Source organism: Musa acuminata, chromosome BXJ1-5 (genome assembly GCF_036884655.1).
Source record: "Musa acuminata AAA Group cultivar baxijiao chromosome BXJ1-5, Cavendish_Baxijiao_AAA, whole genome shotgun sequence".
Lineage (NCBI taxonomy): Eukaryota > Viridiplantae > Streptophyta > Magnoliopsida > Zingiberales > Musaceae > Musa > Musa acuminata.
This window is the reverse complement of record NC_088331.1, coordinates 18,898,824-18,919,747: the sequence shown is the minus strand read 5'-3', so window position 1 is coordinate 18,919,747 and position 20,924 is coordinate 18,898,824. Positions and strand designations below refer to the sequence as shown.

The 20,924-nt window shown below is 38.1% G+C and overlaps 1 protein-coding gene across 3 annotated transcripts in view; it reads right to left on the bottom strand.

The window, feature by feature from the left end:
* Nucleotides 1-2,913: 2,913 nt before the first annotated feature.
* The window catches only part of LOC135674046 (probable amino-acid acetyltransferase NAGS2, chloroplastic), a 50,414-nt gene continuing 32,403 nt past the window's right edge, over nt 2,914-20,924 (bottom strand). The window contains exons 5-11 of one of the 3 annotated variants that reach the window (XM_065183457.1): nt 13,893-13,988; nt 8,962-9,385; nt 8,434-8,531; nt 7,549-7,660; nt 7,214-7,373; nt 5,446-5,518; nt 2,914-3,189 (exon numbers count right to left, since the gene is read on the bottom strand). In XM_065183457.1, the coding sequence (XP_065039529.1) occupies nt 3,030-3,189; nt 5,446-5,518; nt 7,214-7,373; nt 7,549-7,660; nt 8,434-8,531; nt 8,962-9,385; nt 13,893-13,988 (1,123 nt within the window). In that variant the 3' untranslated portion in view covers nt 2,914-3,029. The remainder of the gene's footprint in view (nt 3,190-5,445; nt 5,519-7,213; nt 7,374-7,548; nt 7,661-8,433; nt 8,532-8,961; nt 9,386-13,892; nt 13,989-20,924) is intronic. The other 2 variants (XM_065183458.1, XM_065183459.1) reach the window with 2 other exon arrangements.

Genomic DNA, 20,924 nt, shown 5'->3' with positions numbered 1-20,924 from the left:
AAATTAGGGAAAACATTGTTGTAATATTGTGAGAATTCCCCTCCTTTAGCTCTAAGTATTGATTTCAGTTTAAGAGAGGGGTGAGTGGCTTATAAAGGTTGTCTCCTAAAACTGTGAAAATGAGAAAGAGTTGTAAGAGGGTAGTTGGTCTTCATCCATTGAAGGAAGACCATTAGTGGATGCCGGTGGCCTCAACGGAGGAGGAATTGGGAGTGTACATAAGTCACGATGACCGAACCACTATAAATCTGGTTTGCACTTTCTTTCTTCATTTCATTACTATTACATTCTAAGTTAATTGCCTAGTTCACTTACTCTTAAGTCAAACATGCTTTCATTATCATTTTCGTCAAATGAAGTTTTCAAATCTACATAATTTTATGAAAGCACTATTTCAACCCGCCCCTCTCTTAGTGCTGATTTTGTTCCTAACAACAGTAGGCTTGGGTTAGGACCGGTAGACTTGTTGTGTGTCCAATTTTATCATAGAGCTAACAGATGACTTGTTGATTATTATTATTGGGACACCAAAGCTATTGATAATTATAGTATAAGTTGTTTCCTAAGTTGTTTGGATTGAAGTTACTACTATGATTGAAGGGTTGATAGTGTAATAGATGATGATAGCTATGAGTGTTACCCATGTTGTCAGGAGATATCTTGTCCAGTCCTTTATTGAAATTCTTATTACTTTAATTACTCTTTTTTTAGATTTTTGACTAAATTAAGCTGTGATAGTTGGTCCTATCATACTCTCTTCTCTTTTCAGATATGTTTTATGATCAATCAACTTGTAATATAGTTCTTCAAATGACATTGGTGAGTCTCATGCCCAAATTATTGCTACTAGTTCCTTATATTCGTTTCTTAGACCATTGAGAGAATAAACAATGATTTCTTTATCACTACCTATTAAAACTAAGTCATCTATAATAATTTTTATATTTTACACATAATCAGCAATAATACTTCCCTTTTGTATTGTTTTCATCGGGATAGATAAGAGACTTAGCATGCAAGTGCAAGAGCGATTAGTAGGGGTAGATTGTAACTTTGACCATGCTTCTACTATAGTGTTGCATGAAGATATCAATGGTGCTATAGAACCAACAACTGAGACTTGAATTACTTGTACAATAAGTTGATCCTATCGTAGCCATAACTTATGATCAAGATTTGTTATTCGATTGGGTTCTCCTGGTATTTGGATCTTTTCTAGTAGATAATTGAAAGAGCCGTCAATATAACTTAATAGATCATATCCAAAAGGAGATTGGAGAATTATGCTTGCCAAGATAGAGATTAAAGTTACAGCATTGATGGGTATAAGTCATGTATATTAAGAAGAACTATTGTTTCTTGTTTGAATAATAATTGGATCGTCAGATATAGATGAGAAGGATATGCTAAGAATATGCATTAATCTAGTGGATCAAGTTGGCAAGCGGATGCTATGATCTGGTTGAAGTCCATTAGCTTGATTTCTAGAGCACTGTGAACATCAGGAGGGTCGTCGAAGTTGATGACACTATACACCTCCGAGGATGAGAGGGTTGAGAGGAGACAGCAGGTGCTCAGCTTCTTATTGTGCAACTTGGGCACTGGAGAACTCAATGGAGGTCGGCCCATGATCGATGGATGGCAGTAGCAATAGAAGGATGGTGGCAACAACAACAAGTCAACCCACAAGAGGAGGCTGCCGTAAGAGTAGTAGCAATAAGAGGTTGGTGGCGAGATAAAGCGAAGTGAGGCTATTGAGATAAGGAGGTTATCGAAGCAAGTGGTCATAGAGAGGAGGAGTGATCACTCGGTGCAAATCAACAACGGTCTAAAAGAGGTAGCGAAGTCTAAAATAAGGAAGTCTACAATAGGCGATCATGGTGGCTTGAAGTCCGCCGATTGGCAATAGATCAGTAGAGGAGCAATAGAGGATCAGTGAAGACTAGAAGAGGAAATCAACAATGGTCGGAGTTCGACACTATAAGGAACAACTATGAAGGAGAGGCAGCACAACGACTGTGGTGGCTTGAAGTCCGCCTCCTATGATTCGTCGATGAGGAAGATGTGGGGATGGCGACAAAGGTGAGCTCGTTGGCGACAACACTTGGGACAACGGATGAAGAACGATCAAGTCCTCTATGAAAACACCTCCGTCCGCCTCGATTCGAAAGCCCAAAGAACGATTGAAACTAATCATTATTGCTGCTTTAGTGATGATGTCGTTGGTGGCTTGAAGTTCACCGATTAGATCAGCTACAGCTACAAGCATAGACTATCGCCAAGCAAAAAAGGATGCTCAAAGGAAACCAACGACAGATTAGCAGAGATAAGGAACTACCGTCGTCGGACGGTGAGAAAAGAAAACTTTTGCCATGTAAAATTGAAAAATATGCTACGAAAAAGATAGATTTTATTCATTGAGGTGATAAGTATTTATATAGATTTTGAGAAAAAGATTTTCCTCGATCAATCACTCAAATCACACAATCAGATCAACTACTCAAATCCATGATTGATCCTCAAATCATAGATTGATTGACGATAGAAAAAAACAGGGATGATGCTCAATCAAATCAGCTACTCTATCATAAGGTTCATGTCGGCACTAGATCAACAAAAAAAATATTTAGTTATCACCAAGTCAGCAGAGTGATGGTTTAAACATATTATGACAAGAAAATCACATAGGGAAATTATGTAAAGAGCTTGAGCTACTTGTAATAATATATTGTAGGCTTGCGAACCATTAGATTTGCAACACCCAATTATTAGCTGTGTACAAATATAATATATCTGGAGGTGTCAAAGCTAACAACCTGCGCTCGAATACGGTGTGGACGCTATTATTTAGATCAGATATGATATCCACAAGATCAAGACTATTGGATAATTCCCTGATCACATCGGCCATAATTATGCCTCCCAGTTTGTGCTTTACTAAATAACAAACAATATGCTTAATACAACACCAGACAATTATGAACTAATATAGCCAAATAACTTAGCAAACTTAGCAAGAAAAATACAAGCTATGTACTACCTGATGCAATTTTGTTTATGCTAATACCACCTTCCTCCATTTGTAGCTTCTTCATGTAGTATTTTGATCCACGTGACAGATTAATTCGTTTCCTCCTCTCTGCTGGAATGGACTCAATAGAACACTCTGTGAAGCCACGTCTCACAAACCTATAATGAACAAAAAGGATAGGAGTTCACAAAAGAACATCAAGCCAGCAAAACCTATATTGTCTTAACAAGAAACAAGAAGGCCTTTCTTTAAGTATGATTCATCAAACAAGCTCTTAGGAATATAACAAATAATCATCAAGATAATGCATGTGCTCATATGCGGGTCTATTGCAAAGAAGTGGAACCAAAGATGTGTTTTTCCTTCTGGACTCCAAGAGATCTTACCTTCCTTGATAGTGACTCCTAAGCAGTAACTAGCAACCATTGTTTCAAGTGTAAGTGCACTATGCTTTTCTAGAAAGTTAATGCAATCCACTATCTTCTGGAACAATATATTCTGGAACGTTTTTGTTTTATGCAGGTTATTGCACTCTGTTTTAAATTCTCCTCTGAAACATTTCCACATGAAAAACAAACCATCTTCTGGAACTTCAGTCATGGTGAAAAAGAGAAACCATGAATTGTAAGAACTTTCCATTGACCATATGACAAATTCAATTACATATCTTCAATTAACAGTACTTGATTAATCTGCTTATATATAATTTAAACAAAAATGCATTTATAACTTTGCTGCCACAGATTTTTGTTAGATGATTCTCAGATAATGATCACTTTAGTTTATCAACAAAGAGATATTGCTTAATCCTACCATGTTCATAGCCATAACCAACAGAGCACGATCAAAATATTGGAGCCAATAATTCCCTTCAATATGATTATTCAAGTGTCACATCTTTTTTTATTGTTTATTGTTTATTTTTTATTTTTTAATTCAAGGGTCATATCAAATTCCATCAATGACTGTTTTTTTCCCTTTCAAATGTTTCTTGACTTCTACTAAAGCATTCTTTTAATCTTTCTCTTAATATCCACAACAAATTTGCCCTTTAAAGTGGATGTCAGATCTTCATTGCAAAAGCCCAAAACTATGCAACTGGTCCTCTATTAGTTTCTACACAAGATTAAAAACCTTCCAATTGCTTTAGTGCAATAGCTGACAAATTCAAAGAAGGATCATAATTTGCTAAAGCAAATAAGAGAAGCACTAGAATGATAAAAACATAACTAAAAAAGAAACATTTATCGTACCTAAATATGTTCATCATGTTGCAGATCAGGCCCTCCTAAAATTAAAAGTGCTTGCATAATTTGCTATGCTTATCACTTGGTGACAAGTACCACTTATCCAATTACATAGGAAACTGCAACATACAACTATAAAAATTTCATTTTATTTCCCTATATGTCTGTCTTATTGTATGTTTTCGACTAGAAGCTCTCCCATGTTAATTCCAAGGTATAATTTGATCACACATGGTTATAAACTTATAATTATTTATCACTTTTGCTAGCATATTTTCATAAATGGGGTTTGCCCAGCATATCAAGGAATAAGAACAAAAGGAGTTGATATCATTGTATGCCAGTTTGAAATTAGATTTTAAAGATGAAATTTTTTGTATAAAATGCTATGCAAGAGTTTTCATAATTTTGTTGGCTTGTTGGTATGATCAATAAGCTATGAGCTTCAAGTATCCAGTTTCATGTGTTTTCCTAGAAAATTAATCTGATTTTTCCATTGATTAATCTTATAGAAACTAATCCATACATTCATCTTTATTGAATTATCAGTAAGCTCTTACGACAAAGTACTCCAAGATTGTGTAAAGACTAAAAAGATGGCATAGACCTAGACCAGCTACCAAGTCTTTCTCAGTTGTAGCACAGAAAACATTAGTTCTCACTACCAGACAGAAATACTGAACATTTCAAATAAAATTTCATGATAACCAAGACAAAATTAGATATATCCATATGACAGGTTGACTATTTAATAGTTTCATGGTCATTAGAAGTTGTAAAAGCAAATGTCTGTACCATAAAGATATTGCATGCAGCACAAGTTCACACAAAAAGTTCTCTGGTCCAAGGCATCAAAACTATCCATTTATGATTTTTATAAACTAGAAGTATAAATAGATCAGCTTGGATCAAGGATTGCCATACTGTATACTTCCAGCAATGCACAGCATATTATTGTGCTGTGAGACAAATCAGATATCTGATATCATTTAAAATGGTAAGTAGCAACCATCAAGCATTATTGCCCAGCTCCAGTGCACTAGTGGCATAATACTTGCCAGCTTGCAGGGGGTAACATAATGATGTGATACTTGGTCTTAACATTTACAAGTACATGGTTGTCAAGTGGTACAGAATTAAATGCATGTCATCAAATGCATTACATACCAGTCTGCAGCACGAGTTGTAAGCAGGAAAAGTTTCTCTAGTCCAAGCAGTGATGCCTTCTTCTCAATGAAGTCTGCAAATTAAACCAAAAGTAAAGCCTTAATACTCGCACTATCCTGCTTTTGTCCAGTGTCTTCAACAAAATTGTGCAGCAAGTGAAGAATGCTACAGTTTATCTTTCTTCGTTATAAATTTATTTAGATGTTAAGAAAAATGAATTTTTTTTCATACTCCAGCTGCAACCATCCACTGTCACTGCCTCCACAACCAGACTTACTGCCACCATCCTGAAGTGTGTCACCACCAATACCAACTTCACATCGCCCTCATATATCTCCACAGCATCATGGTTGCGCTACTGCCATCACCATGTTGCCATGTCCACTATCTCTCATTGGCCAACCATGCCCCTACCATGACTATATGCTTTCTATTTCACTGCTGCCACCATCAAGCCTACATCATTGTTCCTCTATCACTACGATAGCAGTACCCCACCACCACTAATGATGATGAGTCTATAGGATGAACAGAAGAATGAAGAGGGTAATTCAGTTATTTTATTATCAAATTAGATACAAAACGAAAACAATGAACAAATACTGTTGGCCCTAACTGACAGCAGGAACCTATTTGTGAGCTAAAGGAAAAGCTAATCAACTTGCACATATATCTGAGTTCTCTGAAATGCCAAACCGATGGGGTTTATATGCAAATAAACATAAATTTGGAAATATAAGCTAGAAAAAAGGAAAATCACATTGGCTGATTAATCACTAGCATCAGGGTTACCTCATTAAATTGGCATGTGTTTTTTAGCAGTCAAATGACAAAACAATCCTGAAAATGACTTTGGTTAACTCTCTTTATGACTTGTTACAACCAAAAATAAAGTTGGACCTGGTCATGCTATTGGATCATTTATTTTCAACTTCAATAAGCCTCCTCAGTACCTCTCTTGTCAAATGAAGATCGATAAACTATCCACATCATATTGCTTTTTATGCAGCACCTACTACCAGGAGATCACAGAAGGATTCGAGCAAAATGGCAAAGTAGATAAATGTAAAGATATATCAGAAAATACAGTCATAGGAACTTAAGGGGGTAATCATAAAATAACACAGAAGGCCAAAACTCAAAAAATGTTTTGTTGATACCAATTTTGTCCGAGGCCTAGACAGATAGTTAAAAATGAGAATAAAGTGAACCATGACCTATAATGGATTTCATAAGCCAGGAATTTAACTCAAAAATTGATGCAGCTAACTGTACTAAAGTTGCCATGAGGGGGACTCGAGTTGCATTTGGGATTCAATAACTGATGTGATGATCATCTATAGAAGTGAAAAACGCTGCCTAAGATGGAAAAGGACCGAAGAAGAACTTTATACAAATTACAAAAAAGATGAAAAATGCTTTCTTAATATAAAATTTGGTCCATTTGGGAGAACTGACAATATGATAATCAAGCAGGCTAAATAGCAATGATGTAAGGCTGACTATTAATCCACATTACATGAACCAAAAGTGCACTGATTAGATCTCATCTTCTTTTCTCCTCAGTCACATTCTAATGGTTCCAACTTCCAGATAAAAAAAAGCATAAAAGATGAAATAACAGCTGTTAAATTATATCCTAATTTATGTGGGTCCACTGTTCTCATTCAATTTTAAAGTAACTCAAGTCCATGGCCTTAATTTTGATCATCAAATATAAGAACGAGTCATATTCTTTTGAAACTACAGCATGCACAACGAAGCATACCTAACAGTTTATCCCCCTGTCCTTGTCCACGGCATTCTGGGGACACCGCAATAGAAGCAACTTCTCCACAATTATTATCAAAAAAGGGGATAAGGGCAGCACAAGCAATGATTGAACCATCTCTTTCCACAACCATAAATGAATCCAACTGTTTGAGAAGCTGAGGACATAAATCATGTTAAAAGCACTACAACTTTATTGCTAACTTTAATACATTAGGTGCCAGAAATTTTCTTTTTATGTACACAAACAAGAGGTATGAACGATATGAACGATGTGTAACTCAACTATTTAGCATTACTATTATTGAAGGAAAAACAGAAGACACAGTAAACCTCTTCATTAGTCCTCCGAATCAGTGCACCCGACTCTTCTAAAGGTTGAATAACTCTTCTAATGCCTGGAAGATCTGCTGCTCTAGCTGATCGTGTTCCCTCGTAAACATCACTGAAATACATCATTAACGGATTCAGAAGTCAATTAGTCTCTTAAACTAGACAAAACCTTTTCATGAATTAAGTCATCTCCCTTAACTCAGAAAGCAGATCAAGTTTTTAGATGTTAAAAACTTGGTTAAAATAATTTAGGTTGTCACCATCAGATGCACAAAAGTTGGAGCTTTATGAACAAAACAAGCATATAAATGAGAGACAAAAGTAAACTTTTTTGTCCAAAATCAACTTCATGGGAGTCAATTAATGTGATGAACAAATGGCAATATTAGGCTTATAATTTTTCACCCTAAAACCCACTGCATTGGTGTCAATTAGCAGTCAATAGAATCTTCAAGCAAAATGTCAAGCTGCTCTGGAAACTTAACAAGGCAAATGAAAATTAAGATTTTCAGTCCCATCATGCTTCTGTTTCAGTAATCAAGCAGAAAGGCAAGATGGTCTTTTTATTAATCCATATCTGCATTGACCTACCCTTACCACATAACACTGCCAACAGTATCCATATACTAAATCTCAATGGAGCCTAAGTCCTTAGAGAATGATAAATAGATAGAATTCACCAACATAATTTTGATCGTGCCTAAATGTCTCAGATTTCCAGAAATATGATCATAATAAGTATGCTTGATAGAATAAACCATTAACTCTATCTAAAAAGCCAAAAAGTTAAGCCGAAACCACTTAAATCAAGCAATAATCTGCAAATTACTATGTTGGTATTCCAGCAAAATGGCACTTAAATGGATTGGCAGGAGGGATACACACCTAGCCACCATTGTCCCCACACCATCTCTTGTAAATAATTCTAGCAGCAAGGCCCCACCAAGTGTACCATCTATTATATGAACTCTTTGAACTCCAACCTACAAATACAAAATATCATATTGAATACCAGAATAAAGACATAAAAAATAAGGTAGCCTATGTATAACCCAATCCATCATTGAACAATTTTCATGATCTCAAACCTCATTTTTCATCAAGGAATCACTTAAGGAAGGGTTCTAATTAGTAACTTAACAACTGCGATACACTGGAATCAAATAGATGGTTGATAGACATGGTTATATCTTACATGAGTGCAACAATAAAATATGAATCATACATGAGAACCTTGCAAGTGTTTTTCATGTATGAAATAGCATGGTGCATATGCTTCAAGCATGCCAAGGGCCTAGGCTTATATATCCTAGACAGAAAAAAGAAGGTACCAGACAGCATATACAGACAAAGAACGCATATAAAATTGGAGTCTACAGAACGAAGAATGTAATCACATCTTGACAAACTTACTCTGCAAACATATGCTGCAGCAGCCAACTCTGAGAGATAACCATTTAATCTACTCAACCGTTCTTCACCACCAATGGCAAATCCTTGTTTTCCAGACCATAGACCATTTCCATTGTCAAAACCAACACCATTCTGAAACATTGCATTGCACCTTCCTTTATAGCCTTTTTCGTCCCATGGCAGATTGCCATCTTCGTGTGAATCAATATAGCATTTGGAAGGAATGGCTTCTTCACCTACAACCTTGACATAGTTTGCAGCTATTTCACTTTGCTTAGCGAGTTTTCTAATCAACATATCTGCATCTTGAAGGGTTAAAAAACGAATAGGCCGTCCCTGTTCATTAAGAATCTGACCATCCGTAATACAGATCAGTTTGTCTGCTTTGATAGCTAAGGCACAAGCAGTAGCAACTTCATAAGTGCTGCAAAAATTTAACAAACAAAAAATATCACATCTCGATCATAATAAAGAATCAGAGTCAAGAATCTTCTAGTGAAGCACAAGAGATGTAAAGCTTAAGCAGCTCAGTCAGACTAGTAGCATATAATATGTGATGGAAAGTCAAGAGAAAAAAGATCTTAGACTATAGCCAAAAGATCTTAGTATATATAATAGCCACAACTATGGATGTTGACTAAACAAGAGAAATTCTGATATAATAATTACTTTTCACAAGCATAAGCACAATGTGCTCCTGAACTAACTTCCCTAGTTTAGATGCATTATAATACAAGAAAATTCTAATCAGTTACATGATAGCAATCAATAAGCAGAAACATCAACCAACCTGAAGTAATGACTCAACTCTTCTACATGTGTACATGTCTTGAAAATCATATCCACCAAATCTGAACACCCAAAGGCAACTGCCAACTTCTGGCCATAAAGGAAGATCTTGAAGAATGAATGTCCAGAGAAATGCTAGCTTATCTAACAGGGACTGTCCTCATGGAAATCAATCATGTTTGAACTAGAAGTACAGGCATAGTGAATTATCAAAAGGAGGTTCCTTGATAGACAACTAAAATAACAAGGGAGAAAAGGATATTGTTTGATTCAGATTCTTTCCACAATGATTCTGAAGAGAAATCTAAATAATTTCTTGATAAGTTGATAAATTCAAGGACAGTTTTTTTTTTTTTTTGAAAAAAAATCAAGAACAATTGAAAGTTCTCAACATATGTGATGAACAATATAAACCTCAACCAATCTGTTTGACAACCCAACCAAATATGCTTCAATATGCAACTATGGGATGTTAGCACCAATTTCACTACCAGCAATTTCCTTTTTTTGGGTATACAAGAGGACAAGTTATTTTGAGGCCCTCTCCTTTTACTTCCCAAAATATTCTCCCGATTGGTATGCTTGTCTCACACCTTATCTTTCTCCAAAACCTTATTGTGCAACTTGTCCTTTCGCTCAGTTATCATCTATCCTCCGTGATGGGGATCCACAATTGTTCCAAGAGTTGGATAAAGAAGGAAAATTTCAAAGAAACAGAGCCTTACATTGTTAACTGGATCTCCCTTTTCTATACATTGCCACTGATCTAACTAATTAACTGCATTTTCTCTTAGACTCCAACTTCAGTTATGTTTATCACATTGATATGTAATATGTCTTCTCTCAGTAACATGAAAGACCATGAGACTTGTGAGATATTGCAGCATCATAGCAAGAAGATGTTGGTGACACTGTTTGTACAATGTGAGTTGGTAGACCAGTTGGTCAATTGATTGCATGTTCTTTCGTCCTTGATGTATATAATTTAAGTCATTTGTTCAGGTCTTGGAAATTTGTTTTAGGACCAAGAAATGATTATGAATTTTGTTCTGTACTTACTATGATATTTAGACACCCTATGATATATTATATTGTTAGTAGGAGCTTGGTGCTTAACACTTTGTGATGGAAAATTAATCAGATTGTTACATACAAATTTACTTTTTATTTAGTATACTTTGAACTTCAAAACACATTTGAAAAAGTTCATGACAAATTGATTTGGCTTAGCCTAATGTATGAGTTGTAATGAGATATAAGACTTATTAATGTTGAGATGTTTACTTGTGTGATTAAGCAGATGTGGTTAATGAGCTAGAGTTTAAGAGGATTATCCTATGCTTGATTACTCTGGCCTGCATGTTAGTGCCAGCCTTTTATCCATGGATGGAAGCAATCCCTCTACAGATGGACAGAAATAGTCCTCCTCTTAGTTGTGACAACACTTGGACTGAAGTCATCTTCCTCTTTGTTGTAACAACACTCATGCTTAAACAAAGTGAAAGAAAAAGGTTGAGGATTCGAAACCTCATCCAACAAGTTTCTGCATATCAAATCCATTTATCAAAAATTAAGGGTTTGAAATCTCATCTTATAAATTTGTTAGGATATTAGCTAGTTTATCTTGTAAAAACCTTACTGGTTGATAGCAAGGTCCTAAGATTGAATCTCTTCTTCACCACTTAGCTTTGCAGAAAAGACAGTTGAAAAAAACTGACATCGGGATGGAGAAAAAAATAAGTGGAATAGATTGAAACACTAGATAAACAAACTCACCACCTAAGTAAAACACCCAAGGGATACAGATATCACCACCTAAAGAGTCTAACTAGGAATGCAGTGTTTAGGAACTCGTCTCTAAGGATTCCACAAATCGAGATAGAACTTTGTACGAGGACAGCACCTCTCAAGAAACAAGACTTGTATTTAAAACACTCTATGCCTCCAAGGCTTACAAGACATTACATGTATGTCCATATATATATATATATATATATATATATATATATATATATATATGTGTGTGTGTGTGTGTGTGTGTGTGTGTGTGTGTGTGTGTGTGTATATGTACATATATATATATATGTACAAGTATATGTATATGTACATGTACATGCATATGTACATGTATATGTGTATATGTACATATACATGTACGTATACAGGAACAGCTCTCCAACCATGGTGATCAAAAAAGCCATCTTGGAACTCCAAAAGGTAAGACGAACTTTCTTTAGCTCTCGGTAGATTAGTCATCGGGTGCATTGTAGAGAGAAAATAACTTTCTCTGGAAAACTTCAAATCAAATTCTGTAAAATGTCTTCGATTCCTAAATAAGCTTTCCAATGATGTATAATTCAAGTCATAAATGCCTAAAAATTCATCTCAGAATTAATGTAATATAAGTATTAAAATTCTAATTTATTGAAAAGCTAAGAAACTAGTGTGACTATCTTGACTTCTTTTGATTTAGAGTTCGAAGACACTCCTAGGTCAATCTCCCCTGATTGAATAAGACTCATTCTCGAGACCTAGACTATTGTTCTCACCATGGTAAAGGATCAGCAACATTAAAAGTATTTGAGATACCATAACTACGAGGAAGATCAACTTTGTATGCATTTTTACCAATACAATGTAGAACTTTGAAAAGTCCATTAGCTCTAGGATGAAGTTTCCTATACTTTCCTTGAGGAAACCATTCCTTTCGAAGATAAACCTAAACTAAGTCTCCTTGAAATTCAACATGCTTTTGATGCTTGTTAGCATTCTTCTTGTACAACTCATTTTGCTTAAAAATCTTGTATCCAACTTTTCTTCATGTACTTCTCATTTTGCTTAAGAATCTTTTCTCAAACTTTTTCATGTAACATTTTGATGATCTTTACTTGTTCCTCTGCATCTCCATTAAAATGATGATCAATGGGAAGAGGAACCAAATTCAAAGGACTTATAAGATTTTGGTCATACATAACTTGAAATGGACTACAACCAATAGTTTGGCTAGCAGAGGATTATATGCAAATTTAAGTAAAGCGAAAATAAGATTCCACTGATGAATGTTTTTGCCCACATAGCTTCTTAAAAGATTTTCCATACTTAGATTGACAACTTCTTAAAAGATTGTCTGTCAGCTTGTATATGGAAAGAAGATCTCTTCCTAATCTACACTAAAGAATACAGAGTATGCCAAAAATGACTCAAGAAGTTTGAAACTCTATCAGAAATAATAGATTTAGAAATACCATGGAGTTTCATAATTTCATGAAAATATAAGCCAGCAATATAAGAAAGATGTAACAGATGTTTTGTGGCAAGGAACAAAATGATAGAACATTTGTTCCTTTGTGGTTCTAGGTCGACCTACAACAAAATCGTGACTAACATCCTCCCAAGGAGTATTAGCAATAGTTAGTCGAGTGTAAAAACCTTGATTTTACTTATGACTTGGCTTTTTATAATATGACCTATTTTGTAATGTTCCATATATCTTCTCACATATTTGTTCATTTTTTTGCAATAAAAATTTTCCAGTTCAAGTGTTATAGTTTTGTCCCTTCCAAAGTGACCTTGAAAATGATTAACCTTGAGGAACACAAAAATGATTAACCTTGAAAAAATAATCATCACGAAGTAGAAAATGATTATGGCAGCCACTTTCACACTTTTCCAAAATTTCCTTAAAATAAGGACCATCTTTATAAAACTCTCTTAGACTTTCAAATCCCGTGGCCTTTACTTGCATTTAAACGAGTATTTTCTGCTTGAAGTAACAATATTTTCAACATCAGACTTATAGTTTATAATAAAATTATAGGCTTGTAAAAACTCAACCCATGCAGCATGTCACCTGCTATGTTTTTGTTAGCTATCAAGGTATTTCAAAGCTTCATTATCAACGTAAAGCACAAATAGTTTTGGAAGTAGGTAATGATTCTAATGATTTAAAAGCTTGGTAGATCATATAGAATTCCTTAGCATAAGTAGAGTAATTCTTGTGAGAATCATTCAACTTTTCACCAAATAAGGCAACTCGTTTACCATCTTGATAAAGCATAGCACTAATTCCCATGTTGGAAGCATTGTACTCAACTTCTAAAACTTAGTCAAAATTTAGTAGTCTTAGGCAAGGTTCGCATTACCATACCATACCGACGTTTCGACCTGGGCTCGGTACGGTACGGTACGGTGTACCGAGCGGAACACCTGATTTCACAGATTTAACCCTCCGAAAATACCTGAAAATTAAAAAAATAAGTTAGGATAAGGTTTTCAAGTTACAAATAAATATAGTAATAGTATAAGTTTAGCAAAATCAATGTAAATTAGGTAAGAATAGTATCACATATCTTTTTCGAACTTTGAGGTAGTCTTGTTCGAGGTTCGTATTTCAGCCCGTTATAGATTGAAATATCTACAGAAAAATCAGTTGAATTGTTAGACTATTTTATTACAATATAAACTCTAAAATTCAAATGAATTAAATAATCACATATGTAGATATACCTGATTGTTGATTACTTGATTCTACCACCAAAACGAACGACGGGCCTCCACGGGTGGTGGATCGGGGTCCTCAATCCGATATATCTACATATCAATATGATACGTATGTTGGACCCAATCATGAAATTGATCCCATGACATAGTGTATTGATATACCGTATGCCATTGATGCATCAATGTGGTGCTGATCGTAGACTGATCGTCATGAATCATATTTGTCCGAGGCAACTCTTGAGGCATATATTGGTGAATGTCAGAGCTTCTACTTTCGCTACTGATCTGATGTTCTGTATCATACTATTGCTCAGAGAAAGATGACCAACTATCACCATACTGTTGTTGCCCGTATGATTCTCCATAATACGATGGTTGTGAATACGATGAGCCTCTTTCTATGTCTATATCATATATGCTCTGTCGCATTTGTTCATATTCATCCACTGCCTTCCCCTTCCCCTTCCCCTTCCGCGCATAAACTTGACCAGTACCTTGTCGAGTTCCATGATCTGAATCTTAAGTGGCATGTGTAAAATATTGCTCCTCAGTCCATTCACCACCCTCAAGTTGTGTAGACGAGACCAACGACTGCCCGGCATCACCGCCATCATCTATCAAGGCACTGTTGTCCGTGTTGCTGTCATGTCTCTAGACCGAGTGAGAAAGAGAATGTGATTGTGAAGGTGTCTCGTCGCCCGACTCGATTCTTTCCAACGATGCAATTGATGCTACTACCTTCCCCTTTGGCTTAAATAAGGGAGAGAAGAATGGCTTAAATAGAATGAGAAAGGGCTCCAACGATCAAATTGACCGTTGGAGCACTGTAGCACTGCTACAGTGCGGTAACGATCGATTTCGACCGTTACCGAGTGGTACCGGGCGGTAACGGTCGAAATTTCGACCGTTACCGCCCTATATTACCCCGTATCATCCGATATGGGGTTTTTTTTAATGTACCACACAGTAGCGGGCGGTCCGCGTACCGGTAGCTTGTCAGACCGGTATGTACCGCCCATACCGGGCGGTACGATTCGGTATGGCAGACCTTGGTCTTAGGCATGGTTTTTAATTTCGATGTGTACCGCTCGATACGGGCGGTATGTATCGGTCTGAGAGCCTCTCGACACGTAGATCGCTCGCTACCAAGCGGTAGCAAATTTTTAGCTTCGTATCGGGCAATACAGGGTTGTATCTAGCGGTAGCAAATTTTTAGCTCCGTATCGGACGATACAGGGTTGTATCTGGTAGTAATGATCAAAATTTCGATCAGGACCAATCGATTTCAAACGTTACCAACCTATACCGGGTAGTAACGGTCGATTTTAACCATTACTGACCTTTTAGCTATTTTAGGCGTATCGCTCGGTACGCCCTAGTATACCGTTGGTACGCCTCGGTACATACCGTACCGAGCAAGGCTCGATACCTCGGTATGGACCGAAATTGCAAACCTTGGTCTTAGAATAAGAGCTTCAATTATCTTGTTTTTTATAATCTTAAAGTTCTTCTGGGCCTCATTTGCCCATTTGAAACTATATCCTTTCAAGCATTCAGTGATTAAAGTCACAATAAAACTGAATACTTTTATAAATCGATGATAAAAGAGGCAAGACCATGAAAGCTTCAGATACCATGTATGTTGAATTCTGGATTTTGACTATGAATTCAATTAATGAATTTGAGGAACTAATTTGTTATTAAGATCAGTGACACAAAATACACTTCGACTAACGATTTAAACTGCCAAAAAATCAAACATCGGATGGAAAAAATTGGTCATCGTGCCGAAAGATCACCGAGTCGAGTCGAACGTTGATCCAAAGAATCGATTATGTTAAAAGATCATTGAGCCAAGAAATTAGACATCAAGATGAAGGATTAGTTGACGTGCCAGTAATCGAACATCATGTTGAAGGATAGGATGACGTGTTGGACATGATGATAATGTGTCAAAAGTTGTGACAACATGTCGAAAGCTTTGATTATGTGCTGAATGAACCATGGATGAGAAATTGTTTTGGTCAAAGTCATTTTGGGTCGAATTGGGATGAAACAGAGCCTATCTGTTGATACTGACATTGGACTTCAAATTGGGCCTAACATTGCCTAGGGTCGGTGGTACTGCCTAAGTCAACCGACAAGCATCGCTAACACCCTGCAATTGCAATGGTGGTACCACCACCTATTGTCACATCCTTAGCTAAGATTGCCAAAGGCATATGGTGCCTAAATAATACTCGTCCGCAAGAGTCAACCTACACCTTAACCTTCTACAGTCCACAAAGGACCTGATGGACTCTTGGCCTAGTATATAAAGCATAATCAAACGCTAAAGGCTCGTTATGATTTGTGAAATAGTAGTAATCTAATCTTATTATAAGACATTGATGATTCAAATAAGTGGTTGTAGGGAAAATGGGTGCAAACTTTTAAAGATGGCAAAGTTGAGATTGTATTTGAAGATAATAGTTTGACATGGGAAGATGTGGTAAAAACCTGAAGTGTTAGAGAATCGCAGACATACACAAGACAAATGATGAAAGAAAAAATAAGTGCAAAAGCTTCAAGCTTATCATAATCTATTATTGAAGAGAAGGAAACTTATTTTGATAAAGATGGACAAGAAGAAGAGGAGGATAATGATAAGTTTGAGAATGATGATGTTGATTATGATAATCATTGAATTTGATGTAGAAACTTTACTGTTGTAACATATTTTTGTTATTAGAAGATGGACAATGTGATTTAACACTTTATATGATTTTTATTTGATGTGATATTTTTTTTATAATCATATTTATCAATCATAATATATATTTTTATATTTTTATATTTTTATATTTTTATATTCTGAAGCGATTCGCTTCGCTCAAATGGGCGCCTAGGTGAGATGCCTTAGGCGTTTTGGGACCTCAGCGTCTACTAATTTAAAAACACTGGCTTTGTGGAAACATCACTATAAATGCCACGCTCCTCTAAAGCGACTTTACTAGTTTTCACAAGAGTGCTCATCAATTTCTCCGAAACGATCAAGTATTGTTGATGTCCATCTTGTATAGCAGTGCTAGTTTTGTCATGCTACTCTGCCATGGTAATTCGATGTTTGCTTAACCCGCTCTGATACCACTTTATCACGTCCTTAGCCAAGATTGCTTGAGGCGTACAACACCCAAGCAATACTCGTTTGCAAGGGTCAGCCTTTAACCTCGTGTAATCCACAAAGGACCTACACAGAGAAGAAAAGGTTAGAAAGGTGTATGTGCAAGTAATATACCACTGTCCCGAACAAAAAGGACAGTGGTATATTAAGATAACCAAGATCGTAAGCAACACAAAGCAGGCAACTTTTATTAAGCACAAAAGGATATCGAAAAAAAGCTAAATGAGCGCACACAAAGGGGGTTCCAAAGGTAGATATAGGCCCAATATGCACATAACACTTTCGTCAAATAGAAAACGGGGACACTAAAGACGTTGCATCACCCCTCGGACATATACCCAAGGCCTCATCCACCCAGATGCCACCTAGGGTTCCAAGGTGCTAAGACAATTGATGTTTCATACTACAAGGTCGTCAGCAAAAAATGAGCCCATAGCACACAAGAAAAGGGCTATTTTGCCATTATTTTTCCCTTCAGATGGTGTCATAACGAGAAACATTTTTCATGTTTCACATGATAGAAACATAAAACAAAAACACTGGCAACAAACAAAAATGGGGCTAATGATGGTAAATTCAGCCCCGTACATATTGCCTACGAGAAAACACTCAAAAATACCAAAAAAAAAGACAAAAACAAGAACCAAAAACAATCATGAACAAACATCAAATATATTGATTGCATTGATCCATGACACGATAACGATGGTGATACTGTCAAACTTAACCTTTTCAACTTTATGTCAAAGCTTACAATAGTAGTACCGCCCATGGTCAGCAATTACAACGTCCTGTCACGAACGGTCGTCGCGCACCCGCAACAACTCCGTTCAACGAACCGTTCGTCGCTCTCATCTACATGTACAGCTACTTGGCAGCCTGTTTTGCCTTGGTTTTGAGTCATTTTGCTTGTAAAAATGTAAGTTCGAACAAACTACAGCGTTACAAAGCGACCGCTCACCGAACCGAGCAAAACAACCCCAAAACAGCCCAAAACAGCTCCGTTTTCGTGTGTCGCGGGCTGATTTCTGGAATCTACCTCCGCTCACCAAAATGTCAGCCATCTCAGCCCCTTTGAACCCCCCGGGTGGCACAGGGCTGGATGGGGCTTCGGTATAGTACCGGGCGTTGAACACTCGTTCGCAAGTTCGCACGTTCACTTTGACAGGAACTTGTTGTCGCGCTCGGGACTCGGTGAGCAGCTGTTTGTGGGCTTGCAGCTGTTCGTTCAACCTTCTAAAGCCCTTGTTTTCCCCCTCTCCCTCTTTTCTCTTGTGCACGCAAGGTGCTCGCTGAATTGCTTGTAAAGCTTCCCCTCTTTTCGCGAGACGTCGGGACTTGTCCGTCGCTCGTTCTTTCGAACTAATCAACTTTCTCTTTTACAGGTCCTTCGAGACCTGCGAGAGGTTACAAGTGGGCTGATCTTTGCGGAGCATTATCGCAAGGGTGAAGCGCGACTTAGGCAACGCAAGCTAAGTTCGCGTCTTGGCCGCAAGGGTGCCTCACACCTTAGGCAATTCCAGCTAAGGTCGTGACATTGTGGTATCAGAGCGAACAAGCACTTCAAGCGAGCAGCGAAGGGACTTCGCAACTTCGCCATGGCTAAGCATCGTGGCGAATCTAACAAGACGGGGCAAGCCGGACCCTTGCCCCAAGCAGCCGCAGGTGGGCTGCATGTGCACACTCGCTCTCATGCTATTGGAGCCGCTCAAGAGGAGCGCGGCAGCGAACATGATGAGCGAGAAGTTGGCTACTCTCCGCGAGCGGAGAAGGCGCAATCTAAAGCGCCAACTTGTCACGGACAAACTTCTAAACAGGATGTTTGATGTAATGCTTATGTATGTACATGTCTTTTGGCATGTTCATGCCTTGTACAGCATGTAGAGGGGCGGCCGAAGGCTTAATAGTCTCACTTTAGTTAGGTTGGTGGCCTCTTTAGGCTTGTAAATAAAGGTTGTGTCATGTGGACAAGTGTGAGAGATTCTCGGTCTGTAATAGACCATTTTACCCTTTGTTATGCAACTGTTCAGAGCTTGTAAAGGCTATTTGTAATTTGCATTGTCTATGAAGGGTTTTTCGGAGATGTTTGCTTGTGGATCTCGATTGAGGCGTTCTCTCTAACCCGTTCTCTCTTTTATTGGTCCTAAGGGACAATAGGAGGCTTTGGGGAGGCTGACCTTTGTGGACGGACACGCAAGGGTGCCGCACAACTTCGGCAAAACCAGCTAAGTCCGTGACAGATGGTATCAGAGCGGGACAAGCACTCATAGAAACACTTAGCATGCAAACGTAGGGGACCTAACGGAGCTGCGTTGAGGGCAGTCAGCACACGCGCGACCGTTTGGGGGAAAACGGGCATGGAGATGTAGGGAAAAGGAGTCGCTCGGAGGAGCGGGCATTTGACATTGGCATTCAGAGGAATGGCCAACCCTTCGCGCAAGAGGCACCACGAGAACAGGCAAGCTTGGAAGAATGCGGAGCGCACAAAGGTTGGGATGGCTGAGTTTGAGCTATGGCTCAACGTTGACAACTATACTTGATGGTGCTCAAGACAAGCGAGGCGCTTGGTAAAGGAAGAGACCATGCAAGGTGGAATGAGTTGCTCAACGACTAAAAGAGTTATGCAAAGCTCACAGAGGTGAGGGGAATTGCTAACTCGAAGAATTTGGTACTCATTCATGGGCTTGTATGCGGACGATGGAATGTTCGTGGCCATCCCAAGGCAACCGAAACTCGGCGCCATGGAGCATTGAAACTTTCTCTTCGGCATGTGAAGGATACGTCCGTAGGAGGCTGAAGTGTGTAGTGAGTTCAGCATGTTGCTAGGCCTTGAGTGGTGCAGCGAGGGTTGTATTGACGTGGAGTTGCAATCTAGCAAGTGAGTTTGCAGGAGGCAGAACAATGCACAGTTTGTTCAACAGATCGGAGTAGTCCAAGGGGATGGTGGTCTCCGAAACAAAGAGAGATGTTGCTCCAATGGGATAGTTATCCAGGAGGGATATGTCCCGGCTCTATAGAGGGAGAATCATGTGGGACAGACCTCACATGTTGAGGAGGAGTACCTCAACAAACAACGACTCCACGAAGCTCAATGGACTGAGCAAGCGGCGAGGAGTCGTCGCATGATCTCGCTTGAGAGAATGCATTGGTGGATGCATTGCGAGATCAAGTGGGAGAGCGACCCAAAGCAACTTAAATGAAGGCACACTTGGAGTCGATGTGGAGATCGGACTCAAGGGAGGGCTGACCCGTGAAATGGTGGGCGCGAGAACCACCATCGACTCAATGCAAAAACGAGGAGCGGAGCAACTTGGGTGTAACTTAGCGAAGTACCCAAGCCGCATGAAGGGAGCTAGCATAGAAGTTGGAACATGGAGCGGAGGCATAGTGCTTTCCTTAGACAGAGGTCAAAGACATGAACTCTTGTAGAGGCAAGAGTAGAATCATGTTTTTCCACGGGTTCTTCATTCTGACGGAGCAGACTCATCTTGCATAGTGTCAAAGACGAAAG